This window comes from Salvelinus fontinalis, unplaced genomic scaffold, assembly GCF_029448725.1.
Source record: "Salvelinus fontinalis isolate EN_2023a unplaced genomic scaffold, ASM2944872v1 scaffold_0041, whole genome shotgun sequence".
Classification (NCBI taxonomy): Eukaryota; Metazoa; Chordata; class Actinopteri; order Salmoniformes; family Salmonidae; genus Salvelinus; species Salvelinus fontinalis.
This window is the reverse complement of record NW_026600250.1, coordinates 60,938-87,239: the sequence shown is the minus strand read 5'-3', so window position 1 is coordinate 87,239 and position 26,302 is coordinate 60,938. Positions and strand designations below refer to the sequence as shown.

General features: G+C 40.3%; 2 protein-coding genes, 1 long non-coding RNA gene and 1 pseudogene across 5 annotated transcripts in view; all 4 read left to right on the top strand.

The window, feature by feature from the left end:
- LOC129842433 (zinc finger protein 271-like) overlaps positions 1–26,302 on the top strand; it is a 222,072-nt gene that overhangs the window by 135,542 nt on the left and 60,228 nt on the right. The gene's annotated exons all lie outside the window — the stretch shown is intronic.
- LOC129842459 (zinc finger protein 850-like) lies at positions 1,526–5,890 on the top strand. The gene is made up of 2 exons (XM_055911023.1): positions 1,526–1,529; positions 1,620–5,890. The coding sequence occupies exons 1-2, from the start codon at positions 1,526–1,528 to the stop codon at positions 3,926–3,928; spliced, it is 2,313 nt and encodes a 770-aa protein (XP_055766998.1). The 3' UTR covers positions 3,929–5,890.
- On the top strand, positions 11,230–15,349 carry LOC129842454 (uncharacterized). Of its 3 annotated transcripts, none has more exons than XR_008757592.1 (4): positions 11,230–11,777; positions 12,586–12,943; positions 13,144–14,445; positions 14,658–15,349. It is a non-coding gene; the product is annotated as an uncharacterized LOC129842454 (long non-coding RNA). The 3 variants fall into 3 exon arrangements; XR_008757593.1 differs by having other exon boundaries at positions 11,230–12,670; positions 12,775–12,943; XR_008757591.1 differs by having other exon boundaries at positions 11,230–12,943.
- LOC129842431 (zinc finger protein 665-like) overlaps positions 16,516–26,302 on the top strand; it is a 31,890-nt pseudogene continuing 22,103 nt past the window's right edge.

Here is a 26,302-nt window from a genome sequence, read left to right as displayed (position 1 = left end):
CATAACGTTACGCTTGTCATATGATGAACTTCAACTTAAATACTGGATCTTGCAGTGGGACAGTTTTTTGTATTCAGATCTCTGAAATGCTCTCTAACTATGTCACATTTAGTGTCTCCTTATGTTCTGCTGGGAAAACAGTTTTCAATCTTTTCAGAGATTGCTAAATCCAATGGTTCTAACCGAAAGTCCCCTTAACTTTATTGACAACACCCAAATGGATACTGTCATTAATGTGGTTTTTCAATAATTACACATCATTCTTAATACTGTAGCTGTTTAGTTAGTCACATGTTGAACTATCATCATCTGATCCAGGAAATCATTTTCTGAATGACAGTCAAATGACAAACATCACGACATGCAAAAAACAACTAAAGTCCTTCTTCATTCATTACTCTTGTAAAGACAGTTATGCCGTGCTCCACGTTGGATCCAACATCCCTAACAAATTGATGTTTATAATGTGTTATTGTCTGCTTGATTTACAGTTGGGTCTCGTTAGTCTGTTGGCACACAGAGATACTTAGCTCATAATGTGTAGAGAACTGTTCCTTGATGGATGGGCTATTGTACAACACACAGAGCTATTTTCCTTTATTCAGGACATTTAGAATGACATCACATTACAGAGTAGCCTAGTGGGATTATTCACAAAATTATCTGGTTATGAAATGTCATGGCAGACATTTTAGTTTCCATGTTTCACCTGAATTATTAAACAATTTATAATCCTAGGTCTGTTGTTGATAGGTGAAGTTATGGGTCCTACAGTAGGTCTATGTTATTGTTAGGTGAAGTTATGGGTCCTACAGTAGGTCTATGTTATTGTTAGGGGAAGTTATGGCTGATGTTAAAGTTAGCCAAAGAGTATTTTACTGGTTAAGTGTTTTTTATAGCAGTTGATTTGTGACAAAAACACAAACATATTAACCAGGACATTCAAGCGAGCCTTACAATGTATAATCCAAAAGTAATGTGAAATGCACTCATTAGCAACAGCCTATGAGAACTCCCCTGAGTTTCCCCCCACGGTGGTGAATTAGTGAATAGACACAGAACTTAATGTGAGTTTCCTTCAGCTGTAATATTCAGAATACATTGTGAAGAACTAAAATCTTTGCTCACCATTTTTGCTCCAGGCAGATATACTACATCTATAACTAGTGGTTTCCTCATTAGCAGATATACTACACCCATAACTAGTGGTTTCTTCATTAGCAGATATACTACATCCATAACTATCGGTTTCCTCATTAGCAGGGTGGTGTTTCTGCATTCAAATTGTTTGTGCATTGCCCTCGTGCTGCAATTTTAGCAAACACAGAAAAGGGCCTACATTGGAGACCATTAGTTGTCTGGTACACTGCTTAGAGTTTCAACAACTTGAATAACTTATTTCTAGTGTTATGTGATAACAAGACAAACTAATGTGATAACAAGACAAAATATGACTTGTTGCTAACTTGACTGTCTTAATTGTCAAATAATTCAACAGACCAGACGTCAATTGTTGTACAACTTCATGGGTACGCTCTGGGCATCATCTTTTACATCACATTAACAGTGGATTTCTGCTGTTGTGGGCCTTTAACCGTCTGACTTTGTGGTTCACACAGGAGAGAGAGGGGACTATCGTGGATCCTCTGGGGAGCCTCAACAACCTCATGATGCTGATGCGGCAGAGAAGAGTCTCTCCACGTCAAAACACCTCAAGAAACGCCTGCAGAGACCCACAGGGAAAAAATCTCACTGCTGCTCTGACTGTGGGAAGAGATTCACCTCATCAGGCATTAAAATACATCAGAGAATACACACAGGAGAGAAGCCTTATGGCTTTGATCAATGTGGGAAGAGTTTTGTTGAGTCAAGCTGTCTCACTATACATCAGAGAATACACACAGGAGAGAAATCATACAGCTGTGATCAATGTGGGAAGAGATGTTCTACATCTGGCCATCTAACTATACACCAGAGAATACACACCGGAGAGAAACGATATAGCTGTGATCAATGTGGAAAGGGTTTCGGTACATCTGGCTGTCTGACAAAACACCAGAGAATACACACAGGAGAGAAACCTTACAGCTGTGATCAATGTGGGAAGAGATGTTCTACATCTGGCCATCTAACTATACACCAGAGAATACACACAGGAGAGAAATCTTACATCTGTGATCAATGTGGGAAGAGTTTTGCTGCATCTGGCAATCTGACTATACACAAGAGAATACACACAGGAGAGAAACCTTATAGCTGTGGTCAATGTCGGAAGAGTTTTTGTACATCTGGCCATCTGGCAACACACCAGAGAACACACACAGGAGAGAAACCTTATAGCTGTGATCAATGTGGGAAGAGTTTCGGTACATCTGGGTGTCTGACAAAACACCGGAGAACACACACAGGAGAGAAACCTTATAGCTGTGATCAATGTGGGAAGAGTTTTACTACATCTAGCTATCTAACTATACACCAGAGAACACACACAGGAGAGAAACGATATAGCTGTGATCAATGTGGAAAGGGTTTCGGTACATCTGTCTGTCTGACAAAACACCAGAGAATACACACAGGAGAGAAACCTTACAGCTGTGATCAATGTGGGAAGAGATGTTCTACATCTGGCCATCTAACTATACACCAGAGAATACACACAGGAGAGAAATCTTACATCTGTGATCAATGTGGGAAGAGTTTTGCTGAATCTGGCAATCTGACTATACACAAGAGAATACACACAGGAGAGAAACCTTATAGTTGTGGTCAATGTGGAAAGAGTTTTACTCAGTCAACCAGCCTGACATCACACCAGAGAACACACACAGGAGAGAAACCTTATAGCTGTGGTCAATGTGGGAAGAGTTTTTGTACATCTGGCCGTCTGGCAACACACCGGAGAACACACACAGGAGAGAAACCTTATAGCTGTGATCAATGTGGGAAGAGTTTTGGTACATCTGGGTGTCTGACAAAACACCGGAGAACACACACAGGAGAGAAATCTTATAGCTGTGATCAATGCTGGAAGAGTTTTGGTACATCTGGGTGTCTGACAAAACACCGGAGAACACACACGGGAGAGAAACCTTATAGCTGTGATCAATGTGGGAAGAGTTTTACTACATCTAGCTATCTAACTATACACCAGAGAACACACACAGGAGAGAAACGCTATAGCTGTGCTCAATGTGGAAAGGGTTTCGGTACATCTGGCTGTCTGACAAAACACCAGAGAATACACACAGGAGAGAAACCATACAGCTGTGATCAATGTGGGAAGAGATGTTCTACATCTGGCAATCTGACTATACACAAGAGAATACACACAGGAGAGAAATCTTACATCTGTGATCAATGTGGGAAGAGTTTTGCTGCATCTGGCAATCTGACTATACACAAGAGAACACACACAGGAGAGAAACCTTATAGCTGTGATCAATGTGGGAAGAGTTTTGGTACATCTGGGTGTCTGACAAAACACCGGAGAACACACACAGGAGAGAAATCTTTTAGCTGTGATCAATGTGGGAAGAGTTTTACTCAGCTAAGCAACATGATAACACACCAGAGAACACACACAGGAGAGAAACCTTATAGCTGTACTCAATGTGGGAAGAGTTTTACTCATTCAACCAGCTTGAAATTACACCAGAGAACACACACAGGAGAGAAACCTTATAGCTGTAATCAATGTGAGAAGAGTTTTTCTTCATTAGGCCTTCTGACTGTACACCAGAGAATACACATAGGAGAGAAATCTTATTGCTGTGATCAATGTGGGAGAAGTTTTACTCAGCTAGGCAGCCTGGTATCTCACCAGAGAACACACACAGGAGAGAAACCTCATAGCTGTGATCAATGTGACAAGAGATACTCTGATAAAAGATCTCTGACTAAACATCAGAAAATACATGTTGTTTCATGATATCAATAAAATAATGTAGAATGTTTTTAGTCACGTCACAATGTAGAATGTTTTAACATTGTAGTAGGAGTATTTTAATGATGTCACAATGTAGAATGTTTTGACATTGTAGTAGGAGTATGTTAATGATGTCACAATGTAGAATGTTTTAACATTGTAGTAGCAGTATTCTAATGATGTCACAATGTAGAATGTTATAACATTGTAGTAGGATTATGTTAATGATGTCACAATGTAGAATGTTATAACATTGTAGGAGCAGTATTCTAATGATGTCACAATGTAGAATGTTATAACATTGTAGTAGGATTATGTTAATGATGTCACAATGTAGAATGTTATAACATTGTAGGAGCAGTATTCTAATGATGTCACAATGGAGCACCCTAAACGTTTGCTCTGAATTGAAAGAGTGCTATTTATGAGATTTAACAAAAAGTGACTATCAAAAAAAGAGTTTTGATTCAAGTTGGTGACCCACTTGAATCAAAATGCAATACTTCAAAATGTTTAGGTTCTCAATATATCCCAAACTGTTTCTACATATTGGTTATTGATTTGGACATGTTAAAACTGTGTTTTGAAATTGCGCTATTCCCATTTAGCAAAATGTAATTGAAAAGACGTTGAAAATAACACTGTAACATTTAATAATCATAATTATTTATGCAACCAACTGACAATTTTTGGGTATAATTATATTGAAATTGTTGCCCTTCTTTTAGAATATCAGGGTTCATTCTCAGATGTACCAACCCAAATGTACTAGAGCATGACATTGGGGACTGGGCCCCGATCCAACAACATGCCTATCGAGATATTGCAGATATTGCTCTTGAAATCAGACATGTATATCATGACATCAAATACAATTTGATTTGAGTTCCCAAGGGGATGAGAGTTCTAGAAGCTATTGAGTTTTAGGATTCTATAGAATGAAAAAGGAGAAAAAAATTATATGTCAGGTTTGGAGATGAGTTTTGTTTGGGCTCGTTCCAAGGGGACGAGAGTTCTAGAAGATAGTGAGTTTTAGGAAGACGAGAGTTCTAGAAGCTAGTGAGTTTTAGGAAGAGGAGAGTTCTAGAAGCTGGTGAGTTTTAGGATTCTATAGAATGAAAAAGGAGAAAAAAATAACACGATTGTATATTATTATTTAGAAATAGGTGTTTTTTCTTGTTTTTAATTGTTGACAGCCAGTAGACACCATGTTTATATTGGTGAAGGTGAAGCATTGTAGTTGATTATGTGAAATGGAAGTTGTTTTCTGTTGGTGGTGAGCAAACTTGTCCAACAAAAATATAGGATATATTTGTTGTCTTGAGGGGGAAGGTGTTCCAGGCTTTGGTTTTTCCATTTATGTTTTGAGGTTGGATTTTAGCATGTCTAGCTCGTTAGCACGTAGGACGCACAGATTGGTGTCACCTCGTTAGTCAGTATGTGTTACACCTGTGCTGGCTTGTCCATCTCGTTAGTGGGAAGGTGTTTCACCTGAGCTGGTCCAGGTTCTATTTAAGAGTGTCTGGCCCAGTGCTCCAGTTGTCTTGATAGATGTGGAGAGTCAACACCTTTAGTTGCTCCACCTTTTTGGTTTGCTTCCTGTCTTTAAGTTTGGTGTGAGTTTTTCTTTTGTTTGCCTCTTCTTGGGCAGATTTAGTGGGTCTCATGGTGGGTGTCTTTGAGGTCCCAGTTGTTGTTACTAGTCAACTTTCAGTGGACACCCCATAGTGACTTTCAGAGCCCATCCTAAAAAACAAGCTTATATTTTTGGATTGGATATTTTAATATTTTAATCAATGGCATTTCCTTAGGATGCTCATTAGTCTTTAAGTTGGTATTATTGTTTTTTATCCTCTTATGTTTGTTTACTAAATATTCCTGTTTATTTTCATTGTTTTTTCCTGAGAAGCCATTGTGTTGCATGTCTGAAATGTGCTGTATAAATAAAGCTTGATTTGATTTGAACATATTGCAAAACGAATTAACCCAATGACTGACCAATCAACAGACTGATGGTCCATCTTAGTATGAAAAACAGTATCACTTTTCCAGCCTGCTGAAGCTGTGGTGGAGTGGTAAACACTACCCCCGGCTCTACCAGGGGCTTGAGGTGGTCTCCCACAGCTCTGCTGGTGGAGTGGTAAACACCACCCCCGGCTCTACCAGGGGCTTGAGGTGGTCTCCCACAGCTCTGCTGGTGGAGTGGTAAACACTACCCCCGGCTCTACCAGGGGCTTGAGGTGGTCTCCCACAGCTCTGCTGGTAGAGTGGTAAACACCACCCCCGGCTCTACCAGGGGCTTGAGGTGGTCTCCCACAGCTCTGCTGGTAGAGTGGTAAACACCACCCCCGGCTCTACCAGGGGCTGGAGGTGGTCTCCCACAGCTCTGATGGTGGAGTGGTCATGTTCTGTGGCCTTGCCGTTCCATTTCTTGACTGCCCCTGCAACACAGAAATTAACATATTTAGTCATATTATATAAAACACTCAAAGCAATGGATATGGAGCATCTACAGCCAGTTACACCTGGCACCTAAATGTGACTTCTGTCATCTGATCACTCCAAGCTGCATTCGGTTCAGATCTACCAGGATCCTACCAGGATCTAGTACCAGGGCCTTTGACATAGTCTGGATGCAGTCAGGCCACTGAATATGCATAAGTAATGTAAAGAGATGGGGTGTTTCCAACAGTAATATCTAACTAAATGCTTGTGTTCCTAGCTCCAACAGTGCAGTAATATCTAAATTAATGATTGTGTTCCTAGCTCCAACAGTGCAGTAATATCTAAATTAATGCTTGTGTTTCTAGCTCCAACAGTGCAGTAATATCTAACTCAATGCTTGTGTTCCTAGCTCACAACAAATACCTAATACACACAAATCTAAGTAAACGAATAAGAATATATAAAAATATGGACGAGTGATGTCAGAGGGGCATAGACTAAGATACAGTAGAATAGGATAGAATACAGTATATACATATGAGATGAGTAATACATAGACTAAGATACAGTAGAATAGGATAGAATACAGTATATACATATGAGATGAGTAATACATAGACTAAGATACAGTAGAATAGGATAGAATACAGTATATACATATGAGATGAGTAATACATAGACTAAGATACAGTAGAATAGGATAGAATACAGTATATACATATGAGATGAGTAATACATAGACTAAGATACAGTAGAATAGAATAGAATACAGTATATACATATGAGATGAGTAATACATAGACTAAGATACAGTAGAATAGGATAGAATACAGTATATACATATGAGATGAGTAATACATAGACTAAGATACAGTAGAATAGGATAGAATACAGTATATACATATGAGATGAGTAATACATAGACTAAGATACAGTAGAATAGGATAGAATACAGTATATACATATGAGATGAGTAATACATAGACTAAGATACAGTAGAATAGGATAGAATACAGTATATACATATGAGATGAGTAATACATAGACTAAGATACAGTAGAATAGGATAGAATACAGTATATACATATGAGATGAGTAATACATAGACTAAGATACAGTAGAATAGGATAGAATACAGTATATACATATGAGATGAGTAATGCATAGACTAAGATACAGTAGAATAGGATAGAATACAGTATATACATATGAGATGAGTAATACATAGACTAAGATACAGTAGAATAGGATAGAATACAGTATATACATATGAGATGAGTAATACATAGACTAAGATACAATAGAATAGGATAGAATACAGTATATACATATGAGATGAGTAATACATAGACTAAGATACAGTAGAATAGGATAGAATACAGTATATACATATGAGATGAGTAATACATAGACTAAGATACAGTAGAATAGGATAGAATACAGTATATACATATGAGATGAGTAATGCATAGACTAAGATACAGTAGAATAGGATAGAATACAGTATATACATATGAGATGAGTAATACATAGACTAAGATACAGTAGAATAGGATAGAATACAGTATATACATATGAGATGAGTAATACATAGACTAAGATACAGTAGAATAGGATAGAATACAGTATGTACATATGAGATGAGTAATGCCAGATATGTAAACATGCAGGAGATCCACGAAGGAAAGACAGTGATGGTGCTCAGTGACGTTGTTGTAAATGGAGGGTAAAATGGTAAAACGTTTGAGTTCATTCTGTCCATTATTACATCATTACATCAAGTGTTCCAATGGTAAAACGTTTGAGTTCATTCTGTCCATTATTACATCATTACATCAAGTGTTCCAATGGTAAAACGTTTGAGTTCATTCTGTCCATTATTACATCATTACATCAAGTGTTCCAATGGTAAAACGTTTGAGTTCATTCTGTCCATTATTACATCATTACATCAAGTGTTCCAATGGTAAAACGTTTGAGTTCATTCTGTCCATTATTACATCATTACATCAAGTGTTCCAATGGTAAAACGTTTGAGTTCATTTTCTCCTGGTCACTTTGCCTACTGTTTACTGTCACGTTGGGATGCAACCTTTGTTGTCATTTTTTTTATTTTTTATCATTTTACCCCCGTTTTTTCTCCCCAATTTCGATCTTGTCTCATCGCTGCAACTCCCCAATGGGCTCAGGAGGCGAAGGTCGAGTTATGCGTCCTCTGAAACATGACCCGTCAAACAGCGCTTCTTAACACCCGCCCGCTTAACCCGGAAGCCAGCTGCACCAATGTGTAGGAGGAAACACCGGGCGACGCTTGGCCAATTGTGTGCCGCCCTATGGAACTCCCGATCACGGCAGGTTGTGGTACAGCCCGGGATCGAACCCGGGTGACGCCTCTAGTGACGCCTCTAGCACTGCCATGCAGTACCTTAGACCGCTGCACCACTCGGGTCTATAGTGACACCTCTAGCACTGTGATACAGTACCTTAGACTGCTGCACCACTCTGGTCTATAGTGACACCTCTAGCACTGTGATACAGTACCTTAGACTGCTGCACCACTCTGGTCTATAGTGACACCTCTAGCACTGTGATACAGTACCTTAGACCGCTGCACCACTCTGGTCTATAGTGACACCTCTAGCACTGTGATCTAGTACCTTAGACTGCTGCACCACTCGGGTCTATAGTGACACCTCTAACACTGTGATCTAGTACCTTAGACTGCTGCACCACTCGGGTCTATAGTGACACCTCTAACACTGTGATCTAGTACCTTAGACTGCTGCACCACTCGGGTCTATAGTGACACCTCTAACACTGTGATGCAGTACCTTAGACTGCTGCACCACTCGGGTCTATAGTGACACCTCTAACACTGTGATCTAGTACCTTAGACCGCTGCACCACTAGGGTCTATAGTGACACCTCTAACACTGTGATCTAGTACCTTAGACTGCTGCACCACTCGGGTCTATAGTGACACCTCTAACACTGTGATCTAGTACCTTAGACTGCTGCACCACTCGGGTCTATAGTGACACCTCTAACACTGCGATCTAGTACCTTAGACTGCTGCACCACTCGGGTCTATAGTGACACCTCTAACACTGCGATCTAGTACCTTAGACTGCTGCACCACTCGGGTCTATAGTGACACCTCTAACACTGCGATCTAGTACCTTAGACTGCTGCACCACTCGGGTCTATAGTGACACCTCTAACACTGTGATCTAGTGCCTTAGACTGCTGCACCACTCGGGTCTATAGTGACACCTCTAACACTGTGATGCAGTGTTAACTATAATTCAACTATAATTCTCTTTGGTACCGTAGACATCTAGTGACCACTTGACTCCATGTGACCAAACATTTCTGAGGCTGAGTCTCAAATAGTCGCCTGTTACTTTTAATAGCCGGGCAATAGCACACATAGCAAATACATTTTGGGTCTAAATTAAAGGAGCTACAATTATAGTTTAATTACATGTTTTAAATAAAATGACCATAATATCTGCATTAATACGAACGAGCTACAAAAATCTCTGAAACTGGAAACACTTATCTCCCTCACTAGCTTTCAGCACCAGCTGTCAGAGCAGCTCACAGATTACTGCACCTGTACATAGCCCATCTATAATTTAGCCCAAACAACTACCTCTTCCCCTACTGTATTTATTTATTTATTTAGCTACTTTGCACCCCATTATTTCTATCTCTACTTTGCACATTCTTCCACTGCAAAGCTACCATTCCAGTGTTTTACTTGCTATATTGTATTTACTTTGCCACCGTGGCCTTTTTTTGCCTTCACCTCCCTTATCGCACCTCACTTGCTCACATTGTATATAGACATATTTTTCTACTGTATTATTGACTGTATGTTTGTTTTACTCCATGTGTAACTCTGTGTTGTTGTATGTGTCGAACTGCTTTGTTTTATCTTGGCCAGGTTGCAGTTGTAAATGAGAACTTGTTCTCAACTGGCCGACCTGGTTAAATAAACGAGAAATAAATAACACATAATAATACAAAAATGTAGCAGCAGTATGGACCTAGTCTGTTCATTATATACATCTACATGATGTATTGTTACACCATGTAGGAGCAGTATGGACCCAGTCTGTTCATTATATACATCTACATGATGTATTGTTACACCATGTAGGAGCAGTATGGATCTAGTCTGTTCATTATATACATCTATATGATGTATTGTTACACCATGTAGGAGCAGTATAGACCTAGTCTGTTCATTATATACATCTATATGATTTATTGTTACACCGTGTAGGAGCAGTATAGACCTAGTCTGTTTACATTTAAGTCATTTAGCAGACGCTCTTATCTTACATTTAACCTTTATTTAACTAGGCAAGTCAGTTAAGAACAAATTCTTATTTTCAATGACGGCCTAGGAACAGTGGGTTAACTGCCTTGCTCAGGGGCAGAACGACAGACTTGTACCAGACTTGTGTCAGCTCGGGGATTTGAACTTGCAACCTTTCGGTTACTAGCCCAACGCTCTAACCACTGGGCTAACCTGCCGCCCCTCTGTTCATTATATACATCTATATGATGTATTGTTACACCATGTAGGGGCAGTATAGACCTACAGTAGCTAGCTGCTAATTTAGATGTAGTATAACTTAATGAAACTGCCTTAAATATGCTGTGGTAAACATTTTTTATTCGCACTAATCAATCAACACATTCCTGTCTTTGTATGTCTCAATATAATGGTATTATTTAATTCAATCCATTTAAAATAATCTTTGTCTGAAAATAAAATATGATCCTCAACTGCGTTTCCCCTCCAGTCAGCAGACGGCGATGTGCGTCTTTCATGCGACGCTGCCAGCGTGACGTATAATCTAGTGGACGGTTCTTCATAAACAGCTCGTCAACCACCTCGGTAGCTTGCTAGCCAACATAGCCGAAAGATTCAAGCTATTTATACGCTTTCGGTGTATATTACCTACTGTGTTTTCGACACACTTAGGTCGTATCTACTTGTTAACCTATTTAATATTACGTTATTTTGTATTAGTCAGCTATAGTAGCTGACTGGTTAAATTAGCACTAGCCTAGTCGCTAATGATAGCTAGCTAGCTAACATCCCCGAACATGAGCTCCCTAAACTTATCCCCTCTCGTTGAAGAAGAGGAGGTCTGCTGGACGGAGAAAGGAGGTCTGTGGCTGAACGTTGTCGTGAAAGAGGAGGAGGAAGAGGAGGATGTCACAGTAAAACAAGAAGTAGTGGGTGAGGCTGTTACAGTGAAAGAAGAAGAGAAAGACGTTTCAGTGAAAGAAGAGGAAGACGCGTTCAGAGTGAAAGAGGAGGAAGATGAGAAAGAGGAGGATGTCGTTTTTGGTGTTAAAGAAGAGGTTGGAGATCCGTTTAACACCAGTAAGTACCGTCTCTGCATTCGTTGAACCAATATGCAGTAAAGGGGTTCTACACTTTAATGTTGTTCTGTAGGAATGGCTGAAGCTACACTGTAACGTGTAGAACATCAAGAGTGGACCATCAACAAAACGTTAACAATTGATCAAATGCATCCAATGACAATGCCTGAAATAATGTAGTCCTCAATATCTCCTATTAGATTAGCCCAATATGCAGTCTTAAAGGGGCAATCAGCAGTTGTTACATCCATTTTGGGACTTATACATTAATGATATGTACCCATTGTTTCTTGAAGAATTCACTTATAAATGCCTCATGAGCTTAGTTCAACTGTTGTACCCCATCAGAACCCAAAATATGAGCTTTTTTTTACTCCAATGTTTGTCAGTAAATATAAACAAACACGGTATATCCCCAAAACATGGTTAACTAGAATGTTGATATCCTGGATGGTTGCATTTCTCCAACCCCATCCCTCAGCTTTTTACTGAAACGGGCAGGGAGTACGCTTTGTTATTGTTTCTACTGCTGATTCTCTGCCCCCGTTACTCCTCAAAATAATTTCACATAATACTTTCATATCACATAACAATTATTTCACACAATACTTTCATATCACATCAAAATAATTTAAAATACTTTAACATCAAAATAATTTCACACAATACTTTCATATCACATCAAAATAGGTAACCAGTCTGTATAGATAGATAGCTAAGTGAATTAAATATCACCAGCTACCTAACTTCATATTAGCTATCTTGATGTATTTATCACTGTAAAAAACTAACTCCAAATGCATTTGTAGGTAGCTAGCTACCAGCCATGGAGGAGGGTGAAAGGATAGCAGCCCCAACTGTCAGTGAGAGAGGAGGCTATTCTGGATAGGGAAGGTACTTTTGTGTAGTTCCTGTCCCTAGAAGTGAGGACGGAGATAATAGTAACATAATATTCAGTGTGGTGTAATTTGACTATAATGAAGTGTGTTTCTTGTGAGTCTTTCTGTCCTCAGATAAAGAGCGCTATGAAAGCCAGTCTACATATGAAGAGGTCCCAATGAAGAGCAGTGGTTCTCAGTCCTGGGGACTCAAAGAGGCACATTGTTGTTTTTGCCTCAGCACTGCACAGCTGATTCAAATGATCAACTCATTATCAAGCTTTAAGTGGTATTTATGTATTCATTTGTGATGCTATCCTTGATATGATCCTGTTATTGTCACATGCTACACATGTACATTTGTGTGCCCATGCATCTATCAATCCAATGTTATCATGATTTGTTATCAGGGATATTATACTTTAGTAATCCACAATGACCTGTTGATGTAAAAGTCTAATAATTACATTGTCTTCCATATTCCTACAGATACCTTGTAACTGGAGATTCCTTCAAAACGATTGCCTACAGTTACCGTGTAGGGCACTGCAAGGTTGGGTGACCAGGGTCATCTGGGACTGCCTCCTGGAGGAATTCAGATGTGTGAAGGCTACCTGTGTCCTGCGTAACTTCATGAGGATGGACACGAGGACCAGGAGGGGATCTGCAGCTCGCCGCCGTGTCCCAGAGGAGGAGTCTGCTGCTCTGCAGGATGTTTCAAGGATGGGGTCCAACAACGCAGCAAGAGAGGCAATCCGTGTGCAGGAGATCTTCACCTCCTCCTTCTTCAAAGAGGATGCTGTTCCATGGCAACACCATAGACTACACTATGCTCAACCAAAGGCTCTTTTAAGAGGGTGCTGTTCCCTGGCAACACCATAGACTACACTATGCACAACCAAAGGCTCTTTTAAGAGGGTGCTGTTCCCTGGCAACACCATAGACTACACTATGCACAACCAAAGGCTCTTTTAAGAGGGTGCTGTTCCCTGGCAACACCATAGACTACACTATGCACAACCAAAGGCTCTTTTAAGAGGGTGCTGTTGCCTAGCAACACCATAGACTACACTATGCTCAACCAAAGGCTCTTTTAAGAGGGTGCTGTTCCCTGGCAACACCATAGACTACACTATGCACAACCAAAGGCCCTTTTAAGAGCCATTCACATTGCAATAAGAGTATTCTTCCATTTACTTAGCTATGTCAACTGCAGTTATTCAATTCACAGTTTCTCTCCCTTTGATTTCTACTTCTCAGGTGAGGGTGCTGTTTAGGTAAGGGTGTGATGTCTGTGCAAAAACAAAACAGGCTGTTTTAAATCACCCATATTGAAAAAATGTAGAGCAATTAGACACTCTATAACCCACACCTACACACTCATGTATCAATCTGATTGATGGATTGGGTTGTGCAGTAAGCAGGCTCAGGTGTATAACTGTGGCTCCTTCCACCTTCAAAGAATAGGCAAGAGGGCCAACCATGGAGAATAGTAAGACACTTCATTATTTCTATAACTACGCTATATTGTTTGTCCTTGTGTGTCCGTTCATGTTTTTCAGCATAAAGTACTCTGCAGCCACTTAGTGTGGTGTGGACACCAGGTGAGGCCACACACAGATTCCTGTTGAACACTGTGGCTTTAACTACCTTATTTTCTCAATAACAGTCTCTCTCCTTCACTTCATCCCTCTCTCCCCTTCTCCCTAAGTCCTCTAGGTTATATCAGCTGTGTCGGTGAACCCCTACAGCATCTGAACTGGCTACATAGAGTGCACAGCATGATCAGAGGTGAGAGGTCACTTGGTCAGGTCAACAAGAAGTATTATTAAAGAGATGCTTTACATTGAAATACAGACAGAGATGCAGTTGTCCCAGAGTTAATGATCCCAGGTCAGTTTTGCATTTCCCCTCCTGATTGATGACTAACAATGTTAGAATAAAAAATAAAAACACAAGGCTTAAACATGCTCTCTCTCTCTCCATCTGTCTCTCGTCTGCAGAGATGTTTTGATGTGAGAGGATGCCAACCCCCAGTCCCATCATCGCCACCTCACCTGCTTTTAAGATCACCTTTGGGCCGACTAGAGACACTGTTATGTAATTGTGATGAACTGAGAGAATATTTATGTAGCACTGTGATTCATTAATCATGTGCTGCCTTCCCTGCTCCTATGTGCTTACCTCTTTCCCTTTCTGTCTTTTACACCTCTCTTTCCACCTCCTCTTTCTTCCTCTGTTTTTATAATGCACAACAGATGTGCATTGAAGGACAGATTGAACTTGTATTTATAACACTTGGATAATGAGCTTTTCAATAAAGCGTTTCACATTCTCTACTGGTTGAAATGAAGTGTAATGTGATGAAATACTCCACCTATCCTGTGTTTATCAGATCAATGCAGATGAAGGGCATTAGATGTTGAGATGAACCGGTGTTGGAGTATTTACATGATGCATAGGAAGTGTAGTGTTCTGTTTTTAACATTATATTTCTGTATATATGAATTAACTAGTTAAATCCTGTTTCTAGTCTATTATATACAATGTGTAACCATTGATGTCCCAGGACCAAGATTGGTAAACACTGTTGAAGTGTATAATTGTAATACATACATGCAGACACAGCGTCATTCAAAGACTGGAATTTGATTCTCCTGGTATTGGATATGACTGAAAAATAATCTCAAAGACATTCATACCTAAACTGCACCTTTATTTGCCAAGGTAGAGTACATGATCAGTGAATATATTAAATGTACAGGCTACAATGTGGGGATCTCATGCATGGTAATAACTACATGTATATACGACTTGCATCCTTGGCACAACATGATATTATATTCTACTCAATCCATAGGCTTCATTAATGTCATTCAGGCTGTTTTGAAGTTGATACAACTGGCTATGATAGCTGAGGTTCATAGCTAGGTTCTGAACTAATATGTATACCAAACGTTTGGGTCCATACACAGATCGGCTAGATAGCTAGCTACACATCCATAGGCATAGAGGTATTTTAATCATCCACTGCACAATAAGCAAGAACATAGCTAGCTACGTTATTTCATCTATCTGCATGGTAAATATCAAAAAGGCAAGCTTACAAAATTGTACATTCAATTTGCAGTAAATTCTTCAGCTAGCTAGATTCTTTACATCCACTGTTACACAAAACGAAAGCCTGGTTTGTTGGTTGTTTCATGAGTCCCTAAAACAACCAGAATTACAATTTCATACTCATGTCACAACACCCATAAAGCTAGCCAGCTATCTGGCTAATGTTAGCTAGTCAGCTAGCTGGCTAATGTTAGCTAGTCAGCTAGCTGGCTAAATCGCGATTTTCGTAAATACATTTTATGTTAAAAAAATACATAATCGTTTGTCTCTACATGAACTAACATTCCTGTCAACTGTACATGTTTTTGCATGATTTTTTTCTGACGTTATAATCCCTTACAGTTTTTGCTTCCATCCTAGTATTTCTGTCCGCCATCTTTGATTCAGTTCAGTTCTGTGTAGGGGTTCCCCTCTCTCCTAGTATTTCTGTCCGCCATCTTTGCTGAAGAAAGTATAACAGTCACTATTGCAGCAGCCTCCCCCGGTCCTAGTGCCGGCCCTGTAAAAAGTTTATGATGCGATGGAACGGTTGACGAAAATAAGAAATCAGAGAAAAAATATATTGACTGATATTGAATTATTTAGGGGGGGGGGGGCTAATTAATATTTTAGGACTAGGTATGTTCCTGATTCCTACCTACCTTTTGTCTGAAAATTAAATTTACATTTTACTCAACTGCGTTACCCACTCCAGTCAGCAGATTGCGGTCTGCGACTTTAAGGGAATGCTGCTACTGTGACGTATAATCTAGTGGACGGAACGCTTCTTTCAGCAGCAGCAACAGTTCGTCAGACACCTCGGTAGCTTGCTAGACAAAATATACGAACAAATAAAGCTCTTTAGACGCTTTAGTGTATATTAGCCACTGTATTTTAAACCCACTTCTGTCGTCTAGTTAGTTATCCCTTTTAATTTCATAATTTTCATATTTACGGTATTGTTTTTATTCATCTAGCGGGCTGGTTAAGTTAGCATTAGCCTAGCTAGCTAACATCTCCAACCATGAGGTCACTAAGCTACTCTCTTGTTAATGAAGAGGAGGACTGCTGGACGGAGAAAGAAGCTCTCGTCAAAGAGGAGAAGGAAGAGGAGGATATCACAGTAAAACAAGAATTAGAGGGGGAGGCTGTTACCGTGAAAAAAGAAGAGAAAGACGTTTCAGTGAAAGAAGAGGAAGATGCGTTCAGAGTTAAAGAGGAAGAAGATTTTACAGTAAAAGAAGAGGAGGAGGATGCAGCTTTTGGGGTGAAAGAGGAGGAGGGGGAGATGACTGTCACATTGAAAAAGGAGGAGGAGGAAACTGGATATCTGGGCCCGGTTTCCCAAACGCATCTTAAGGCATCCAATGGTTCTAAGGATGAACTTAGCCATAATATGGTTTTGAGAGACCGTTCCCTGATTAACACAAGTAAGTACTGTCTTAAAAACAGAGACACAAACTCTGCAGTTGTTGAACTGATGTTTAATTTTTTTTTATTTCACCTTTATTTAACCAGGTGGCTATGATGTCATAATGATAGTTTAACCAGGTGGCCTTGATGTCATAATGATAGTTTAACCAGGTGGCCATGATGTCATAATGATAGTTTAACCAGGTAGGCCATGATGTCATAATGATAGTTTAACCAGGTGGCCATGATGTCATAATGATAGTTTAACCAGGTAGGCCAGTTGAGAACAAGTTCTCATTTACAACTGCGACCTGGCCAAGATAAAGCAAAGCAGTGTGACACAGACAACAACACAGAGTTACACATGGAATAACATACAATAAACAAGCCAATAACACAATAAGCAAGTCAATGACAGTAGAAAAAAAGAAAGTCTATATACAGTGTGTGCAAAAGGCATGAGGAGGTAGGCAATAAATAGGCCATAGTAGTGAAGAATTACAATTTAGCAGATTAACACTGGAGGGATAAATGAGCAGATGGTGATGTGCAAGTAGAGATACTGGTGTGGAAAAGAGCAGAAAAGTAAATAAAAACAGTTTGGGGATGAGGTAGGTAGATTGGGTGGGCTATTTACAGAGGACTATGTACAGCTGCAGCGATCGGTTAGCTGCTCAGATAGCTGATGTTTAAAGTTGGTGAGGGAAATATAAGTCTCCAGCTTCAGCGAATTTTGAAATTCTTCCCAGTCGTTGGCAGCAGAGAACTGGAAGGATGTATGGTGTTAAAGGGGAAATCTGCAATTGCTACATCCATATTTTGACTTTTAAACTATTTATTTCTAGCCATTGATTCTTGAAGAATATAACACATGCCTCATGAGCTTAGTTCATCTGTTGTACCCCATCAGAACCCATAATAAGATTTTTTGTACTCCAATGTATAGAAACAATGTAAATCAACACTGTAAAGCCTCAACATGGTTAAAACTATAATGTTGATATCATGGATGGTCAGTCCTTTCATCCATAGGTCTGTCTATGAATTTGAAAGTAGTTACATTTCTCCAGCCCCATCCATCATCTTATTAGCAAAACAGTGGTGGAATTACAGCTTTGTTATTGGTTGATTGATTGATGTGTGGCTTTTTTAAAGGGACAACCTAGTATTTAAACAGCAACAAAATGGCTGCCCAGAGACTTGGTTTGGTAAACAGCTGAGGGATGGGGGCTGGAGAAATGTAACCACTCTCACATTCATAGAGAAAGCTATTGTATCAACCGTAACCCAACACCTAGCGACCTCGTCAAGAAGTTCAGACATCTTGGCATAACAGTTATAAGGTGTTGGCTTGACAGTCGCTGGACCCAGGTTTGAGTTCAGCTCAGGGCTACCCCCTGAATTCACTAGACTATGAATACAAGGACTGGCCATGCATGATGTCATAATGATAGTTTAACCTGTTGGGGATGGGGGCGCTGTTTAGACTATTTATGCTAATGTGGCTAATTTTTTAAACGGCTTCCCACAAAATCCTTGATCGTACAATATGCATATTATTATTATTATTGGATAGAAAACAGTCTATAGTTTCTATAGGAGTTGAAATTTTGTCTCTAAGTGGAACAGAGCCCATTCTACAGCAATTTCCCTGACATGGAGTCAGATTTGAGAAATGTTGGCCACTTTTCTGAAGTCATTTAAAAGGGCACTGTCGTTGCTATGACTATACGGACACTTCTTACGTCTTCCCCTGGATGCCTTTACGTGATGACGATTCCAACGGGCTCGATTGCTCGTTCACAGGCCCTACAAATGAAAAAAACCTTTAGCTAGCAAGTCTTTTCTTGCTGCGTAACGCGCGTGGAAGACACCGACCCTCTCCTGTTCCAAGCGTTAGTTTAGCCAGTTATATTTCTCCGGTCATCTTTTCACTCGTTATAGGAGTTAAAAACATCATAAGGTAGTTAATTTAAAGCGTTTTATAGCAATTTATATCCGTTTAGTGCGATTTTGGGACATTTATTTTTGCAACGATGTGAAAAGTTGGGCATGCTTTTCAGTTCATCCCGAACTCAGTTGACATTTCCACATGGCAAGAGGACAGCTTTCCACCAAAAGACGATTTCTCCCAAGAAAGGATCCTTTGCCCAAGATACTGATGGAAGAACAGCTCAAGGTAGGACATTTTTATTATGATAAATCGTGTTTCTGTCGAAACATTTTAGTGGCTTAGGACGCCATGTTTTTTGACGTAGCTTCGCTTGGCGCAAACTGTATTGAAAAGTAAGGATAAATTAAAAAATGTAATAACGCAATTGTATTAAGAATTAAATTGTCTATCAATCCCTGTCCACCCTATATTTTTTAGTCACGTTTATGAGTATTTATGTATAAGAGTAGATCACTGTCTAAGTGGCGCAAGGACGTTTTCTTTACCAGCTTGTCTACATTTCACATTGTCTAACCATGATTTTGGTGGCTAAATATAAACATTTTCGATCAAACTGTATATGCATGTTGTAATGTGATGTTACAGGAGTGTCATCGGAAGAATTCTGAGAAGGTTAGTGAAAAAATTAATATCTTTTGGCGATGTTGACTTTTATCGCTCACTTTGGCTAGAATCAATGCTGGGCTGCTAATTGCTATGTGCTAAGCTAATATAACGATTTATTGTGTTTTCGCTGTAAGACACTTAGAAAATCTGAAATATTGTCTGTATTCACAGGATCTGTGTCTTTCGATTCGTGTATGCTGTGTATTTTTACGAAATGTTTGATGATTAGTAGTTAGGTAAACACGTTGCTCATTGTAATTATTCTAGTCCATTTGTGATGGTGGGTGCAATTGTAAACTATGCCATATACCTGAAATATGCACTTTTTTCTAACAAAACCTATCCCATACCATAAATATGTTATCAGACTGTCATCTAATGAGTTTTTTTGTTGGTTAGGGGCTATAAATATCTTAGTTTAGCCGAATTGGTGATGGCTACTGGTGTTGGTGGACAAATAAAAGATGGTGGATTATGCTAATGTGTTTTTAGGTAATAGATGTACATCTTTACATATTGTGTCTTCCCTGTAAAACATTTTAAAAATCGGAAATGTTGACTGGATTCATAAGATCTGTGTCTTTCATTAGCTGTATTGGACTTTAATGTGTGAAAGTTAAATATTTTAAAAAAATATTTTTTTTGAATTTCGCGGCACTGGTTTTTCAGTGGGGGGGGGGGGGTGTGCCGCTAGCGCCACGCTGATCCTAGACAGGTTAACCAGGTTTCTAGGCTATATAGGATATTCTAGAATTCATCCATGATGTCATAATGATAGTTTAACCAGGTTTCTAGGCTATTTTGTATATTCTAGAATTCATCCATGATGTCATAATTATAGTTTAACCAGGTTTCTAGGATATATAGTATATTCTAGAAGTCATCCATGATGTCATAATGATAGTTTAACCAGGTTTCGAGGCTATATAGTATATTCTAGAATTGCCAGTGTAGATTTCCTGTTGGGTCAAATTGTTAGAGCTGTTGATAAGTCATTGTATAATTTTCAGCCAATTTATTTTCTTGCCATTACATCAATATAGCCCAACCAGAAGAGAAGAAACTCTTACTGATCCACCTCCTCCTGCTGGCCTTCATAAATTCTGATGTTGCTGGTAATCGGCTACACAAGCAGTCGGCAACCTACATTTGGAGTGCAAATGTATCTTACCATTTCTACTGATCTGGTGCCAGTTATGATTTTCATATGTTCATTTTACTGGAACAGTTTAATTTCATTTATAATAGTATCTCAAAATCATTGTCTGTGATTAATCTACATTTTATCTAAATTAAAATTATACAAATCTAAAAGTAACTTTTATTGCCATTGCCAACTATGTAAAAAATAGCCTACATAAAGCCAACAAATAAAAACATTGCAAATAACTGTCCTATAAATCACATGGCCTGTCTATAACGAACTTGAAACATTGTATAAAATATTCTGGGCCCTCAGTTTCCCGTGCCAGTGAGTTCTCGCCCGACACAGCTGTAGACTATTTGTGAAAGGGATAAGAAGTAATCAGTTGTTTTGATATTTCCACTGGATCAGCGCATTAAAATTTTCCCTTTTGTGCCGAGTGGTTATCGAAAGGGCGAGAGCTGGAAATATTTTTCAAATACTTTGAGGAACTATTCTCATTTGCAATTAATTTTGATTAGACTTTGTTTACTTGCTGTTTGAGGTGAAGAAAAAACACTTTGAGAAGCTCCACAACTCATTAGTGGTGCAGCGTTAAGACAATCAGAAATACTATCAGACATCCCCAAATGGGCACATTTATAGGCCTACATTTGTGTGCAGGCCAGGTAGACTAGTCCTACTTCTATATGTGTAACCAGGTAGACTAGTTTTACATCTATATGTGTAACTAGGTAGACTAGTCCTACTTCTATATGTGTAACCAGGTAGACTAGTCCTACTTCTATATGTGTTGTCGGGTAGACTAGTCCTACTTCTCTATGTGTAACCAGGTAGACTAGTCCTACTTCTATATGTGTAACCAGGTAGACTAGTCCTACTTCTATATGTGTAACCAGGTAGACTAGTCCTACTTCTATATGTGTAACCAGGTAGACTAGTCCTACTTCTATATGTGTAACCAGGTAGACTAGTCCTACTTCTATATGTGTAACCAGGTAGACTAGTCCTACTTCTATATGTGTAACCAGGTAGACTAGTCCTACTTCTATATGTGTAACCAGGTAGACTAGGTCTACTTCTATATGTGTAACCAGGTAGACTAGTCGTACCTCTATATGTGTAATCAGGTGTGTGTCCTTACTCAACATTGACAAGAGTGTTTCAAGCAAAAGACAATGAATAAATTGACAAAACTGACGCATCTTGCGGGGTCAGGTCTGGGTGGTCTGCCAAATCAAATGTTATTGGTCACATGGTTAGCGGATGTTAATGGTCACATACACATGGTTAGCGGATGTTATTGGTCACATACACATGGTTAGCGGATGTTAATGGTCACATACACATGGTTAGCGGATGTTAGTGGTCACATACACATGGTTAGCGGATGTTAATGGCCACATACACGTGGTTAGCGGATGTTAATGGTCACATACGCATGGTTAGCAGATGTTAATGGTCACATACACATGGTTAGCGGATGTTAATGGTCACATACACATGGTTAGTGGATGTTAATGGTCACATACACATGGTTAGCAGATGTTATTGGTCACATTAACATGGTTAGCAGATGTTAATGGTCACATACACATGGTTAGCGGATGTTAATGGTCACATACACATGGTTAGCAGATGTTAATGGTCACATACACATGGTTAGCAGATGTTAATGGTCACATACACAGTGTTAGCGGATGTTAATGGTCACATACACAGTGTTAGCGGATGTTAATGGTCACATGGTTAGCGGATGTTAATGGTCACATGGTTAGCGGATGTTAATGGTCACATACACATGGTTAGCGGATGTTATTGGTCACATACACATGGTTAGCGGATGTTAATGGTCACATACACATGGTTAGCGGATGTTAATGGTCACATACACAGTGTTAGCGGATGTTATTGATCACATGGTTAGCAGATGTTAATGGTCACATACACATGGTTAGCAGATGTTAATGGTCACATACACATGGTTAGCAGATGTTAATGCGACTGTAGTGAAATGCTTGTGCTTCTAGTTCCGACAATGCAGTAATATCTAACAAGTAATCTAACAAATTCACAACAACTACCGTATACACACAAATGTAAGGGATGAATAAGAATATGTACATATAAATTCACAACAAATACCTTATACAGGGATGAATAAGAATATACCAGTAGATGGTATAGAATACTGTATATACATATGAGTATATACATTTACTGTAAAGACATATGAGGGTAATGTAGCATATGTGAACATTATTAAAGTTGCGTTAATAAAAGGTATCTCTAGTCACTTTAAATAAGTCCATTTATTAAAGTGGCCAGAGATTGAGTCTGTATGTTGTCAGCAGCCTCTCTATGTTAGTGATGGCTGTTTAACAGTCTGATGGCCTTGAGATAGAAGCTGTTTTTCAGTCTCTCGGTCCCAGCTTTGATGCATCTGTACTGACCTCGCCTTCTGGATGATAGCGGTGTGAACAGGCAGTGGCTCGGGTGGTTGTTGTCCTTGATGATCTTTTTTGGCCTTCCTGTGACATCGAGTGGTGTAGGTGTCCTGGAGGGCAGGTAGTTTGCCCCGGTGATGCCTTGTGCAGACCGGACCACCCTCTGGAGAGTCTTGCGGTTGTGGGCGGTGCAGTTGCCATACCAGGCGATGATACAGCCCGCCAGGATGCTCTCGATTATAAAAGTTTGTGAGTGTGTTCGGTGACAAGACACATTTCTTCAGCCTCCTGAGGTTGAAGAGTTGCTGTTGCGCCTTCTTCACCACACTGTCTGTGTGGGTGGACCATTTCAGTTTGTCTGTGATGTGTACGCCGAGGAACTAAACACGTTCCCCCTTCTCCACTACTGACCCGTCAATGTGGATGTGGGGTGCTCCCTCTGCAGTTTCCTGAAGTCCACGATCATCTCCTTTGTTTTGTTGATGTTGAGTGAGAGGTTATTTTCCTGACACCACACTCCGAGTGCCCTCACCTCTTCCCTGTAGGCTGTCTCGTCGTTGTTGGTAATCAAGCCGACCACTGTAGTGTTGTCTGCCAACTTGATGATTGAGTTGGATGCGTGCATGGCCACGCAGTCATGGGTGAACAGGGAGTACAGGAGAGGGGTCAGAACGCACCCTTGTGGGACCCAGTGTTGAGGATCAGCGGGTGGAGATATTGTTTCCTACCTTCGCCACCTGGGGGCAGCTTAACACAAAGTCCAGGACCCAATGGCACAGGGCGGGGTCGAGACCCAAGGTCTCGAGCTTAATGACGAGTTTGAAGGGGACTATGGGGTTAAATTCTGAGCTGTAGTCAATGAACAACATTCTTTCATAGGTATTCCTCTTGTCCAGGTGAGATTGTACAATGCGATGGCGATTGCATCGTCACTGAACCTATTGGGGCGGTAAGCAAATTGGAGTGGGTCTAGGGTATCGGGTAGGGTGGAGGTGATATGCTCCTTGACTAGTCTCTCAAAGCGCTTCATGATGACAGAAGTGAGTTCAACGGGGCGATAGTCATTTAGTTCTTAGCCTTCTTGGAACAGTAATAATGGTGTCCATCTTGAAGCATGTGGGGACAGCAGACTGGGATAGGGATTGATTGAATATGTCCGTAAACACACCAGCCAGCTGGTCTATGAATGCTCTGAAGACGCGGCGAGGGATGCTGTCTGGGCGGGTAGTCCTGCGAGGGTTAACACGTTTAAATATTTTACTCACGTCGGCCACGGAGAAGGAGAGCCCACAGTCTATGGTAGCGGGCCGTGTCGGTGGCACTGTATTGTCCTCAAAGCGAGCAAAGAAGTTGTTTAATTTCTTTCTATGCATCACGGAAGTTAGAGTGATCCAGAATGCCAGCAGCTCGAGTCGTGCAGTTGATATGCTGATAGAATTTAGGAAGGCTTGTTCTCAGGTTAGCTTTGTTCAATTTCCCAGCTACAATAAATGCAGCCTCGGGATGTATGGTTTCCAGTTTACATAGAGTCCAGTGAAGTTCTTTCAGGGCTGACGAGGTATCTGCTTGGGGAAGGGGGGGGGGGTATACTATAATATGTGACTATAATCGAAGAGAATTCTCTTGGAAGATAATGCGGTCGGCATTTGATTGTAAGGAATTCTAGGTCAGGTGAACAAAAGGACTTGAGTTTATGTATGTTGTTATGATTACACCACGAGTTGTTAATCATAAGGCATACACCTCCGCCCTTCTTCTTGCCAGAGACATTTTTGTTTCTGTCAATGCATGAAGAAACCGGGTACCAACTCTGACAACGTATCCTGAGTGAGCCATGTTTCTGTGAAACAGAGAATGTTACAATCTCTGATGTCTCTCTGGAAGGCAACTCGTGCCCTAATTTCATCCACCTTGTTGTCTAGAGATTGGACATTGGCGAGTAATATGCTCAGAAGCGGTGGATGGTAGGCTCGCCTTCTGAGTCTGACCAGTAGAAGGCCGCTCAGTCTACCTCTCCTGCGATAATAATAATACATAAAACAACAAATTTGTCCTCCAATAATCGGTATCGGCATTGAAAAATCATAATCGGTCGACCTCTAGTCCAGAGTAGTGATGCTTGTCGGGCGGGCGGATGCGGGCAGCGATCAGTTGAAGAGCATTTAGTTTTACTAGCATATAAGAGCAGTTGGAGGCCACGGAAGGAGTGTTGTATGGCGTTGAAGCTCGTATGGAGGTTTGTTAACACAGTGTCCAAAGAAGGGCCAGATGTATACAGAATGGTGTCGGCTGCGTAGAGGTGGATCAGAGAAACACCCACAGCAAGAGTTACATCATTGATATATACAGAGAGTCAGACTGAGAATTGAACCCTGTGGCACCCCCATAGAGACTGCCAGAGGTCCGGACAACAGGCCCTCCGATTTGACACACTGAACTCCATCAGAGAAGTAGTTGGTGAACCAGGCGAGGCAGTCATTTGAGAAACCAAGGCTGTTGAGTCTGCCGATAAGAATACGGTGATTGACAGAGTCGAAAGCCTTGGCCAGGTTGATGAAGACGGCTGCACAGTACTGTCTTTTATCGATGGCGGTTTTGATATCGTTTAGGACGTTGAGCGTGGATGAGGTGCAGCCGTGACCAGCTCGGAAACCAGCTTGCATAGCGGAGAAGGTACGGTGGGATTCGAAATGGTCAGTGATCTGTTTGTTCACTTGGCTTTCGAAGACTTTAGAAAGGCAGGGTAGGATGGATATAGGTCTAGAACAGTTTGGGTCTAGAGTGTCACCCCCTTTGAAGAGGGGGATGACCGCGGCAGCTTTCAGATCTTTAGGAATCTCAGATGATACGAAAGAGAGGTTGAACAGACCAGTAATAGGGGTTGCAACAATGGTGGCAGATAATTTTAGGAAGAGAGGGTCCAGATTGTCTAGCCCAGCTGATTTTTAGGCATCCAGATTTTGCAGCTCTTTCAGAACATCAGCT